This window comes from Herpailurus yagouaroundi, unplaced genomic scaffold, assembly GCF_014898765.1.
Source record: "Herpailurus yagouaroundi ecotype Mexico unplaced genomic scaffold, PumYag 28, whole genome shotgun sequence".
NCBI lineage: Eukaryota > Metazoa > Chordata > Mammalia > Carnivora > Felidae > Herpailurus > Herpailurus yagouaroundi.
This window is the reverse complement of record NW_024412376.1, coordinates 96,661,355-96,675,268: the sequence shown is the minus strand read 5'-3', so window position 1 is coordinate 96,675,268 and position 13,914 is coordinate 96,661,355. Positions and strand designations below refer to the sequence as shown.

The 13,914-nt window shown below is 35.4% G+C and overlaps 1 protein-coding gene across 9 annotated transcripts in view; it reads left to right on the top strand.

Annotated features, from left to right (window-relative positions):
- PTPN13 (protein tyrosine phosphatase non-receptor type 13) overlaps positions 1-13,914 on the top strand; it is a 228,831-nt gene that overhangs the window by 164,650 nt on the left and 50,267 nt on the right. For 7 of the 9 annotated variants that reach the window (XM_040479058.1, XM_040479028.1, XM_040479049.1 and 4 more), the window contains 6 exons: positions 2,947-3,364; positions 3,502-3,599; positions 5,115-5,171; positions 12,880-12,969; positions 13,285-13,392; positions 13,567-13,698. In XM_040479058.1, coding sequence (XP_040334992.1) covers positions 2,947-3,364; positions 3,502-3,599; positions 5,115-5,171; positions 12,880-12,969; positions 13,285-13,392; positions 13,567-13,698 — 903 coding nt within the window. The remainder of the gene's footprint in view (positions 1-2,946; positions 3,365-3,501; positions 3,600-5,114; positions 5,172-12,879; positions 12,970-13,284; positions 13,393-13,566; positions 13,699-13,914) is intronic. The other 2 variants (XM_040479075.1, XM_040479065.1) reach the window with 1 other exon arrangement.

Sequence of the window (13,914 nt, the reverse complement as noted above, 5' to 3'; positions counted from 1 at the left end):
TAGTATAGGAGTTAAGAGCATGAACTGTGGAGCCAGACCGCCAGCATACAAACCTCACTCCATTACTTACAAGCTCTGAAGCCTTGGGCAGGCACTTAAACTCTCTGCCTTAGTTCCCTGTCTGTAAAGTGATTATCATAATGGTAATACCTACATCATGAGATTGTTGTAAAGATGAAATGAATTCATACATGTAAGCACCTTCAAGGTGCCTGACACAGAGTAAGTATTGAATAATATTATTGTTATCATCACCATCATCAACATTGTTTTACCACTACTACCACTGATGGAAGCAGTAATCGTAGCAGCAGTATAATGACCCCTTATGAAAGGAACTGACTTCTTGGAGTCTCATTTTCCTCATCCATGAAATAGGAATGCCCTGTGTAACTCACAGGTTTGCACCGAGGAACACAGCAGCTGTGTATCCTTGAACTCCTATGTTAAAGCACTTTAAAACAGTATTATCTACATCTTATCCTAGATTGTGTTAAACCTTCAAAAGAATTATTTCTTGCTTAAAATGGCTTAAAAGTAACTACCTGCCTACTTAACTATTAGTACTAAACAAGTGAAAACAACTGGTATTATCTGTAGGAGGCTGGTGGGCTAACAAATGTATGTTACTTCTTTTGCATCGTAGAATGTTGGTGCTAGAACCTTAGAGGCCATTAAGTCAAACTTCTACTGACAAGGAAACAGGTTCACAACATAGTGTCTCACCTAACTTCAAAAAGGCCAAACGAGGCTGGAACCCTGATATCTTAATTTCTATTTGATGAGCTTTCATCAAATAGAATCAACTTCATACATAGAATGAAATTAATAATCATTTATTGAGCACTTAACTACTTGTAAGATATCATGCTGGGTGCTGTGGGATAACAAAAATAAATGAAGTCCCTCTCCCCAGAAGAGCATACAGTTAAGTTGACAGCGTAAGGGAATACAAAAGGGTACAAGGGACTGAAACAATAGCACACGCAGAGATGAGGTAATGTGGATTGCAGAATCAGTGCGGAACTAGCAAGCCTTTGAGTTCACATCTGAAACATTAGTATTAGGATGTAGGCTCATTCCAATGTCCTTTCCAATCCTGGTAGTCCATATTGGAGTCCTTTCTAGGTGAAAGGGATTAAGGACAGACCAGATAAATGAATAGTTTATGCTTCCATCCAATAAATACATACAGTATTTTAAGTCCTACCCAGGAGTAGGCTATGAATGGAATTGAATAGCATAAGCTTTGAAATGTTTACAAAACAGACTGTCCCTATTTCTCCCAAAATTTGGTGTACATTTTCCTTATGGGTGAAGAAATCTGTTGGGTGTAAAGGCATTTCCTGGTAGTTGAATCTGTGTAAGACTCAGTTTTGTATCTTTGATTACAGTGTGCTCTCAAAGCAAAAAATAATAGATAGATATAGATATATAGATATAGATATAGATATAAATAATATTACTTGCTCTAATAAAACTGATATTTTAAGCTAAAAAGTTCATTCTGGGAATTTTTAAACCAATATCTTATTTTTATTCTCATGTTTTAACTTGGTGTCCACTCCTACGTCCGAGAAAGAACGGTGACTTTTCCTGTTGACAAGGAGATTGTCTAAACTTCATTCTGATGCATATTAAAAACCTTAAGTGTTTTCCTATCTGCTTAGGCCTGACGTGAAATATTAATTATTAATCTTCCTAGGAATTAGAAGATAAATGAAACAGAGTCCAAAGATCTAAGTTAGCAACATTTGACAATTATTTTTTTAAAGGAAGTTGTTGTAGCTGTTTTACATAGTGGTCAAACCAGAGTCCTTGTAGAGTGTAACACAGGGTTGGTATTTTCCATGGGGACACCAAACAGGGTGCATTGTAATGTGAATTACTAGTTCATGAACAACTGAATCATGTGAAATTTTGTGCTCCTGGCCCTTTATTTACATGAAAGAATTTTGATGCTAAAATTCTGTGATACAATGCTCTTTCATTAATAGCCTCAAATGGTCAAGTACTGCCATGACATTGGCTCTCACAAAATAGAATAACCAAGCACTTGTTATAAAGTATCTCTAAATTTAGCCTCTGCAAGACTTTAGATGTGTATTTCGGAGTGAAAGGAATTTAAGCATGAAGAGAACCCCAGCTCCTTCATCATGTTAATAAAAAGAAACCAAAAAAGAAAGAAGGCAAATAATACCTGATTCTCCCATGCCCCCTGAGCCTCACTTAAATCACAAAAAATCAACGAAGTGGGGAAGGTGAGATTGGCATAGTAATGAAATAACAAAAAAATAATTTTCTGTAAAAGCTTTTTTTTTCTTTGTGGTAAAATTTTATTGAGGTATATATAATTCACATCCTATATAGTTCACCCACTTAAAGTGTACAACTCAGTAGTTTTTAGTATATTCACAGACTTGTGCAACTATCACCACAATCCACCATAAGCTTTTAAAAATCTAATAACCAAGAACTTTTTCTCTGAGCAAAATTCTCCTATGCATAGCTTCTTTTTCAGGCATGATCTCACTATGTCAGTCGTCCAGGCTTCATCTCTCCCTCTCCCCATCCTTGGCTTGCTGATATTTTAGCAGAGACACTACTAGGGTTGAACATTTCCATGCCAAATGTTGTTGTCATTTTTAACTGAAACCCGAAATTGGGAATGTGGAGTCAGCAAGCCCAAAACCCAGACAGTATTAGATGCACAAGTTTCGTTAGATGGAGTAGGAAGAGCTACAGGGATGGAAAGATGGTTTGAAAACCAGGATCTTCTAAACTCCTTTTTCAAATCCTTGATTGCCACAATTGGAAAGCCACTGCTTACCTTGGCAATCAAAACAATTAAAAAAAACTGCATGCTGTATTTTATTTATTGAAATAACTCTTCTCATAAAGGTACTCGGTGTTTCCATCGTGTAAAGCCCTCCTATTTCCTTGTAGAGAGAGCTTCGTTTAGGAGCCTGAACCTCCAAGCAGAGTCCGTTAGAGGATTTAATATGGGACGAGCAATCAGCACTGGCAGTCTGGCCAGCAGCACCCTGAACAAACTTGCCCTTCGACCTCTGTCCGTTCAAGCTGAGATTCTGAAGAGGCTATCCTGCTCAGAGCTGTCGCTTTACCAGCCATTGCAAAACAGTGCAAAAGAGAAGAGTGACAAAGCTTCCTGGGAGGAAAAGCCTAGAGGGATGAGTAAATCATACCACGATCTCAGTCAGGCCTCTCTCTATCCTCATCGGAAAAATGTCATTGTTAACATGGAATCCCCACCACAAACCATTGCGGAGTTGGTAGGAAAACCATTACACCAGATGGCGAGATCTGATACAGAATCTTTGGCAGGATTCACAAAACTTAATAAGTAAGAACATAATTACCCAACTACGTCTTTGTAAATTCTACATTTCATACATTTGTTTTTGTTTTGACGTTTTATTATTTTCACCATATCTTTTTACATTGACACATCCCCCTCCTACTTTCCTCTTCCCTCTTTAGTTCAAAGTCTGTTGCAAGTTTAAATAGAAGTCCTGAAAGGAGGAAACATGAATCAGACTCCTCATCCTTTGAAGACCCTGGTCAAGCATACGTTATAGGTCAGCATAAACAAGCTTACCTTCTTTCTCCCGTACCTCATGCTCAGAGTGAAGTGAACGAAATAATGTTAGCTACCAAGATAATATCTTTGCTTCTTTGTCTTAATTGCCAAAACTGCTCATGTATATGAAATTTTAGGCTGCTTAAAAATGCACCAAGTCAAATCAAAAACTGATTTAACAGGTGATTACTTCATGGCACAGACTGTTACTTCACTTTCTCTTGGTTGCAGAGAAAAACCATGACAGTCTTGCTGAGAGAACCCACACAGCCTGGTATCATGGCTTTGTTTTGTATAGCCTCCCTTTGGATTTTCCCCTACAAACCTGTGAAAGTGGACCCCACTCATACTATATTTTTTAAAGAAATGTTTCTTTAGGGTACTTTCAGCTTAGCATGAATGGAATTGTCTCTGAAATCAGATAATTTTATGAAATATACTATGGTTGGTAGGTGGAAATTCTTAGTTGATTTAAGTTTTCTTCCAGTTCTCCCAGCTAGCTGAGTCACATTAATTATTTAAATGTAGAAGTGTATAAACGCATACTACCTTATAAATAGTTCAGGTTTCCTGTTGTTTTAGGCATCTTAAAAGGGAAATGCACTGCAATCTTTCAGAGGAGTAGATATTTAAGCACAGAAGTGTGAACGACTACTCAGAATAAGAAACAGCTGGGGAGACAAAAAAAAAAAGAGAAACAAGGACACCCTCTTCTGCTGTTTTACCAAATAATACTAGTTTACTTACTTAGACCAAAGTTTGACCATTTAACCCTAATTACACAAAGTTAAAAAATATTTTCTTATTTGTAGTTGGATTCAAGATCTATGGAGTAAATGAAGTCAAAAGAGAACTCTAGTCTATAGTTGACAGTTGATATTTCCGGGAAGTAACATTACTGTATTGATGTAGGTTTCCACAGCTTTCAGAGATGATACTATCATCAATTTAAATTGAATTGGTGAAAAACTTTAGATTAAAGGCAAGATTTCACCCTATAGGTCACTCAATATGTTGAAAATAGCCTAAGAAGACACTAATTCAATCTTTCAAAAATGCTTTTCAAAGGATATTCATATATAATGGGATCTCTTATAGATTCTAAATAAAAATTCTACATAAAAATTCATCACATATCAGATGTAGAATAGTAAATATTTTTCTGAATTTGTTTTTTGATTAACATTATTCATTCTGATTACTGAATTTTCTTTTAACATTTGACCAAATGCTTTTAAAACTCATTTCAGTGTCATCATTTCATATTTGACATATCAAAATGTCATTATCAGAAACAATACACTTGTGTTTAAATTTATTCTGCAAAACAAGCTGATATGCTTAATTTGGATATTAAAAATAATAAGCCCATGTCAGAAGACGTTTTTCTGAGTGTAAATTTAAAAAATGTTTCCGCCTTAATGTTTTATTGATTTTTATGAATTTATCAGAAATTACTACTATAGTATCTGACCACTTTATAAACTGTCTAATAATTTAATTTATGCCACAGGAATGACTTTGCATAGTTCTGGAAATTCTTCATCCCAAGTACCCTTAAAAGAAAATGGTAGGTTTATAAAATGTTTTTCCCCTCATTTCCATCGTATCTTTGAGATCGTACCTAATGAGATCATCCTGGACGTAATATTGAAGAGTCTTCAACTCCATGCTGAGGATTTTAGGCCTTATCTTGTAGTCAAAGGACAGCTGTATTTTTCAGCACCATGGTGATGTGATGGGACCTGTGATTTAGACTAATATTGATGAACTAGAGAAATGTCAAACTATAAATACAGACACTAATTGGGAAGCTAAGATAGTAGTTCAGGTGAAAGGTAATTTTGATTAAAGAGTTTTAACTGAGGCAGTTATTTCAACTGAGGATGCTTGAGCTGGATCTGAAGATAAAAGGAGAAATTATCCAGGCAGGCAAGTGGATAAGCATTCCAGACCAAGGTCATAGTGTGATCAGACAAGGAGACAAGTGAGAGGATGACAGACTTAGGTAACTGCAAGGGTCTCAGGATGGAGGCACATGGGGCCAGTGTGATGCTTGAGAACTAAATAGGGACTACCTCTGAGTCTTATCCTAAATATTATGGAAAGAATTTGAAGACATTAAGTGTTGAGATTTATGGTTTAGAAGGAGTCTAAGAAGTAACAAAGTTGTAGGAAGAAATTTTGTGTAGTGACCTGAGCCCGTGGATTCAAATTTTTTAGTTTAGATTATAAAATGCCTTCATCTACATTATCTTACTTGATCCTTTTATCAACTTTCATGAGTATAAAGAATATTTTATTATTGCGTGTATACAACTTTTCTCCAAAAATGTTTCAGTCTTACCCTTAAGTTTAGTTCTAATTTTCCTGAGAGCCAAGGCAAAAATGAAGGTATGAGAGTAGATTGAACCTATGAAACTGCAGTTTTTGTAGGTTAAAACTGTCAGAAACCAAGTACCATTTTGTATAATTATCACTTTTTAATAGACATACCCACAGCAATTCGTCAACACAGGAAAACTTTTCTCAGAAGTAAAGTTGAGTCAAAGGGTAAAAATACACACAATATCTTAAATACTCATAGCAAATGAAAGATTTTTTATCTCATTTTTTTAATGTATAAATACTCAAAAAAATCTGAGGGTGTATTGTTAAAGAAAAAAACAGTGAATTTATACTTTGGCTTAAGTTACTAAAACCGTGATATGTAGCTCTGTGATGATTAAATGTCTCGCATGGACTGAATTTACAATATTTCTGTACCTGAAATAACTCAGTTTTAACATCTCCATAATGGTAAAAATTTTGATTAATAGTTATTGAGTGCTTACATGTGCCAGATACTGTTCTAAGCACTTAGTGTTTAATCCCTCATTTAATCCCCACAACAATCCTGTGAGGCAGGTGCTAATGTTATTTTCTTTTCACAAATGAGAAACCAAAGCATACAGAGGTTGAGTTGTGCAGAAGTTTACAGAACTAGCAAGTGCTGGAGCCATGATTTGAACACAAGAAGTGTGTTTCCAGAGCCCATACTCTACTCTTTAGAGTGTCTCTAATGCCTAATCATCTGTAAGCGTTATTTCTCTAAGTAAAGGTTTGATAGAAGCTGGGTAATAATATATTAGAAGATGAGAACCTAAAATGTTTTAGCCTATGTTCTGATGGAAAAGAATATGAATTTACACTGGACACCAAATGAACAACATGTACAGGGTAATTGCTCTACTTAAACCTTCAGAACCCTCATCCTCTGAGATTAGTGCCGCTTACTGATGAAGGCAGCTCCTTCATGAGGAAGATGACCAACCCACCTTCCTGAGGAGGTGTGCATCAGTTGCCTTGCAGACAAGTCTTATTTTCTTCAAAATTCTCTTTGAATCCGCCCACATAGCCCTGAATTAGTGCTCTGTTGAGAATCAAGTTTTCACTCAACAGAACATGGCAAACACATTTTTCCAAATAAGGTAATGAGTCCCAAGAATTTTAAATTACTTGTCCATGAATCAGATAGAGGACTTCTCATTGTCATTTCAGTATTCTTCTTTGCTAGTCAGGATTATTAGAAGACAATTAGAAATGAGCATCAGTTAATATTGAACTATTTCATCATTTAATACAAAGACCAACAAATAAAATTCAATCTTAACCTCTTATGATGTTCAGAGACCCTTAAAGAATGTGAAACTTGAAAAAGAAGATAAAGGAAAAAGGCATGAGCCTTTGAATCATATAAAACAGAGATATGGGAATGATTACAATCCTCTGATTAATTGTGATTTCAGAAAAAAAAAAAAAGTTAATCTTTGAAAACACAGACTTCTTCTATTTCTTCCCAAGAGAGTAAAAACCAAACAAGAAAATATAGAACTGATGCAAGAATTATGTAAAATTGGTTTTCAGTGTTTCTTGTTTTACTATAAGTCAGAATTCCCATACAATTGAAAAGCAACTTTTAACTTGTTACCTTCCTTACTATCCAAACCACAAAAATGGGGTCAAACACTGGACTCTTAAAAACAACATGCAAAGGGTACCTGAGTGACTTAGTCGGTTAAGCATCCGACTCTTGATTTCATCTCCAGTCATGATCTCATTTGGAGTCCTGCATGGGGGTGGAGCTGGGCGGGGAGCTTGCTTAAGATTCTTTCTCCCTCTCCCTCTGCCCCTCCCCCACTTGCTCCTCACCCACCCACACACACACATACACACACACACACTCTCTCTCTCTCTCTCTCTCTCTCGCTCGCTCTCTCAAATAAATGCAAAAAAACAAAAAATTCAGGTAAAGTAGGTCATTCAAGTGCAGAGTAACTTGGTACAGACACTGAAGTAAGCTTTTTAACCCAATATTAGGACTGATTATTGCCCTTCTAATCAATCTCAATTCCAAGGAATAAAATGTTATACAAACAGATTTTAAAACCCACTTTGTTTAGTCAGATGTCAAGGAAGAATGTAATGCTAATGCTAGATTTTTCTACCTAAGTCTTAATTAGAATACATACAAAGTTGAAAATTATAATAAAATTGAAGCCCAAAGTGCTCACAAAAGAATTCAACAGATAACAGGAATTAACCAGAAGAAAAAAATAAAGTCAACTAAATTGAGACTGAAAGGAACTTTATAGTATATTCAAACCAAGCCTTTACATCCTGTGGGTTGAGTTGAATAAGTCCCAGAGATGTTATATGGCCCCAAATTTACAGAAATAAAACACCAAAATTGCCATTATTATCCTCCTTACCCTACCACTGAGGCAGTTAGTATATTAGGTAGGATAATAATGAAAAATACCTGTCTTTGTTTTTATACCAATAATGTGCTATACAGATTCATCATCCCCAGGATTTGAGATGCATCTTTTTCTCTAGAGTGAGTGATGGATTTATCCAGAGTCTCCTCTACATACAGTCCAGTTCCTCACAGAATCAGTGGCATGGAACTGCTTGATATTTGACAAGGGTCTTTATCTATAACCAACAAAATCAGTTTTTCCTGCAAAAAAAAAGTTGTTGGCTCATACTTAGATTGATTATGTGACCTTGGCCTTATCAGAAATATGCTCGTCCTGGGAAATTTCGTTTGCTCATAGATATATCTATCGTTAATATGTAAAGTTATTTGAGGGGACTATGTCCATCTCTCTTAAGGTTGTGAACCTTACGAGAGATGAGAAAGGCAGCAGTGGAACAGATATGATGGAGAGAAGGTATACATTTTTCTTCCTAAATTTTACATTTATCAATCATTCTAAAGAAATTTCCCAGGTAAACATTGGGAATGACACAAGCATCCATTATTTAAGGAAGTGGAAATTTGAGTTGAGCCTCTTTTTAGCTTTAAAATATTTGTAGAATTTGCTGTGGTCATAGAGTATACTAATGGGAAAAGAAAATTATTTTAAGGACTTAAAAATATGTATTTCTCCAATATTAAAGCTTGTTTTATATAATAATACCAATAACCAAGAAATGTCTTCGTACTTGTGGGATGCCTGGCTCAGTCAGTTGAGCATCCAACTCTTGATTTCAGCTCAGGTCATGATCCCAAGATCCTGGAATCAAGCCGCACATGGAGCTCTGTGAGGCTGCTTAAGATTCCCTCTTTCCCTCTGCCCTTCTATCCCATTTGCTCTCTCTCTCAAATAAAAAAAGAAGTAGAAATGTCTTGAAATATCTAGCTGCCTTACTTTCAAACTCATAAATTCTATTCAGTCCTCATTGAACTCTGTAAATATCTTTTCAGTTAACTTGAGTTGTCATGTACTATATATTTCAGATACTTCCTCTTCCATCTTTTTTGTTAAACCAGTGGAAAAGTATTTGAGCATCTATATGAATAGAAGGCATGTAGAATACAAATAGAAACTGGGCATGTTCACGGTATTGTCTAGTAACATGCAGCAGCACACCATCCTTCCTTCTTTCTGTTCCTCACATTAGTAAGTTACTTTATATCAGTGGGGTGGGATGAGGGGCCGGATGAAGGACATCCCTGTTAAAAAAGAGTGGGCTAGCAAAGCTTCCCTTTCCAAAAAAATACTTATCTCCACCCTACTCAAATCTTGTACTCTAGGCAGACTGATCAATGACATTTCTCCAGGACCCTTTCTGCCTTCTTTCCATCTCAGCTTTTGCTAATTCCTTGTGTTGCTATATAACCAGCTCCATAATCTACTTATTAAAATCCTACCCCATTTCCTTGAAGTCGTCTTTATTTCTGGCAGGAAGAAGCCTCTCCTCTCTTAGAAGCTTGATTCATGCCTTTGTAATGCAGCTATTTCACTGACAGTGTTGACATTTCTATGTGTCAGTTAGGCTAGATCTTTGCTCTTACAGCCTGATCTGATTCAGCTCACAGTTACTATGCAGCAGCTTTCATAAATAAAATCTTGTTTTATTTTCCCAAACTGCCTAGTGAGAGACTTTGACAGGAAAGTTGTTCAGTCAACATTTTAAGGATGAAATAATCAAATGAATGATTACTCACATCCCACTGGTGAATCTTTGAATACAGAGAGCTTAATCTGTTTCTTCTAGTTAGGGAGATAAATATGTAAAACAATAATGCACATTTATTTTGTGTGTGTGTGTATTCTATTAATGTTTACCTGAGAAATATCTTTACACACACACACACACACACACACACACACACACACACACACACACTTATTAGTCAAATAAAAAATATAAATAACCTATCTTGTTAGTACATACATTGGAAAAGAAAATGGCACTTTTATTCTTTGAATCAATACGTTTGTCTTCTAACAGATACCCTTAGGAACATTAAAAATATTGATCGGTTTTATAATTGAATGCAAAAACAATTTACATAAAGTAAATGGACTTTGTCTTTACAATGGTGACAAAAGTTTACATTTAATACCTAACCTGACCTTATTCTCGTGTTTATTTTATTTTATGGATTTTGTTCTGTTGTGGTTTGTATTTGGCTCTAGCTGAAAATTAGGATACTTGTCTATTTTAGGATAAAAGTATTTTGGGTACTTAGATGATCACATTAAGCTAGGCATTAACTAATTCATGTACTTTATGCTTATATATGTATGTGTATATATATAAATATACATATATCTTTATATCTTATACATATGTTTATATACACACCTAATATAAAGGCTTTTCACACCATTGTCAAAGGAATTTTTTTTTTGGAATCTTATAAATTAATTAGAAATACTGAATTACTACTCTTATTGACTATAACTAAGTTTTAGTCAAAAAGAAGCAGTGAAATAGGAACTTGTATACTACAGAGCGCTAGCAAACTTGCATCAATGCTTGGTGTTTAAGGGATAAAGTTAATTTACTCCAGAGAGCAAATGATTGCTGTTATTCCTTATGATATTAAAGTGCCTTATTTCTAGAACATGAAGTATCACATTTGCATCATTTAAGCATTAATCCATGTTGTGTAAAAAAGTTACTACTTATTTTATAACATTCATATAATCTCAAATCCATAGATATTCATATGTTGGCAAATAATCTGTAGTTTTCAAAAAGCTTCAATGTGTATAAGAACCATGCAGAGATGAGTTGGAGGGTTTAGCTTACAAAAATATCTGAGTGTGTTGTTTTCATCTACCACCACATCACACACAAACCATTTTGAACTAACAAATTATAATTGACATTAAAAAGGTGTATTAATTTGCTAGAACTGCTAAGACAAGGTCTCACAGACTGGGTGGCTAAAGCAACAGAAATTCATTTCTCACTGTTCTGGAGGCTAGAAGTCTGAGATCAAGGTGTTGGCAGCATTGACTTCTTCTGAGACCTCTCTCTCTCCTTAGCTTGTAAGTGGCCGGCTTCTCCCTCTGTCCTCACATGGTCTTCCCTCTGGGTGCGCATGTCAGTATTCAAATTTCCTCTTATGAGGACACCAGTCATACTGGATTAGGACTTCACGTTAATTTTTTCTTAATTTAACAAACACAGTTAAGTTCTGGGGTACAGGGACTTAGGAGTTCAACATATAAATTTGGGGGTGGGGTAAAATTCAGCCCATAACAGGAAGAGCTAGAGAAAGTGGTGTGTTTGTGTGCATGCACGCAATTTCAAATGTTCAGACTGTTAAGTAAATGAGGTAATTTTATTAACAGACAATTAAGTAGCATGTTTATTGGCTTAATTTAGGTGATATTTGTGAATGATCAACCTACTCAAAAAAATAAGTAAATAAAGCCCTCATTGGAAGTAAGAAAAAGTAAATTCTAGTTCTGATGCTAACATTCCCTCAATTTATTTAACCAGCATTTATCAAGTACTGACTGAAGGCATTTTGCTGAGAGTAATATTAACTTGTAATGTTGAACAAGTCATGAACTATTCCTCATCTGCAAAACAATGATTTAAAATTTCTTTACCTAATTCAATTCATGAGATTGCTTCACAAATAAGAAATAAATGAAAATCCTTTGAGAACGTAAATGTGCTAGCCGAGTCATTATTAACAGGATTTTAAAAAGTAAATCCAGGGGTGCCTGGGTGACTCAGTTGGTTAAGCTTCTGACTTCAGCTCAAGTCATGATCTCACGGTTCATGAGTTTGAGCCCCACATCAGGCTCTCTGCTGTGGTCAGGCTCTCTCCTCTCCTAGAAGAGCCCACTTCGGATCCTCTATTCCACTCTCTCTCTGCCCCTCCTCTGCTCGTTCTCTCATTCTGTCTCTCAAAAATAAATAAGCTTTAAAAAAGAAGTAAATCCATTTTCTTCTTGTTGCTGCTTTACCATACAACTTACCATGAATATTTTATTCATTATAAATAAAAATGTGAACCACTTATTAGTTGAAAATTCTTACCATAGTGAGCACTGTCAAATGCAGAAAGTCAACTGTGATATAACAGGAACAGTGTCAGAAAACCTAAGTTTAAGGTTCAGCTCTCGCCTGTACTAGCTGAGTAAACCTGTTCAAATCATTTAAACCCTTGAGATTTATTTACTCATTTGTAACTGTAATATACTTATTTCACAGGCAATCATTTATGAGGAATAAATGTGATATCAGTGGCAGGCTAATCACATATTGAACCATGTGGTGATAGTATCAGTCCTTTCGTAAACTATAAATCATATCAAAATAGAAGAAGATCAAAATATCAAATCATACCTGAAATACAATATTAAAGTGACCAAGTAATCTATTAAATCTGTTAAATGTTAACATTTAAGTTGGAACAAGCAGACAGTCTTAGTGCCTGAGCATGTTATGTTTATCTTAACACCATACTTTTCCAATAGATGTTCTACACAAAAGATGGAGCATGGTATCTTCACCAGAAAGGGAGATCACCTTGGTGAACCTGAAAAAAGATGCAAAGTATGGCTTAGGTAAGTCACTGTAAGATTCTTAAAGGTTTGTAAGAATCAAAGAGAAAAGGTCTATCTATATAGCAAAGCATTGGCATTGAGCACCGGTTGTCTACCCACAGCCCCTCCACCCCACCCACCTGGTCAGGAAATGTGAAAGATGAAATGCTCACAAGCAAATCTTCCACCAAACTTAACAGTCCTATTTCACATGTGTTACCTATTTATTATATTTGATATGAGAATCTCTACACTTCTGTGTATTGGACAGACTGATTATTAATCACTGAAAACACCAATATCGTGAAACTCTTTTTTCAATGTGCTATTTCACAGGATTTCAAATTATTGGTGGGGAGAAGATGGGAAGACTGGATCTAGGTGTATTTATTAGTTCAATTACCCCTGGAGGACCAGCTGACTTGGATGGATGCTTAAAGCCAGGTACTTTACATATTAGATAATTTCTTATGTACTTAACTGACAGGCATGAATTTGCACAGATGATGAAAGTGGAACTCAGGCAAAACAAAAATAAAGAAGGGGGCAGCGACATTTCTAAGACTTAGCATGAATTTCTCTTTAGTTTTGAAAATATTGGATTGTCTATTTTTACAGGAGACCGTTTGATATCTGTGAATAGTGTGAGTCTGGAGGGGGTCAGCCATCATGCTGCAATTGAAATTTTGCAAAATGCACCTGAAGATGTGACACTTGTTATCTCTCAGCCAAAAGAAAAGATACCCAAAGGTAATGCTGTAGATGTTTCTTAGCTGTGTGTTCTGTTTAACTTTTCACAAGAACTTCACTATCATGGCCTAATACATTGGATTTAAGTTCCTTATTTCCTTTCTGAAAATTTGATGTATGTAGTTCTAGTTTGTTTTAATATTATGCATTAGTGTAACTTTTCATTCATCACTTCCAAGGTTTCCTATCTCATTCATCTTTAGTAATATATGCATA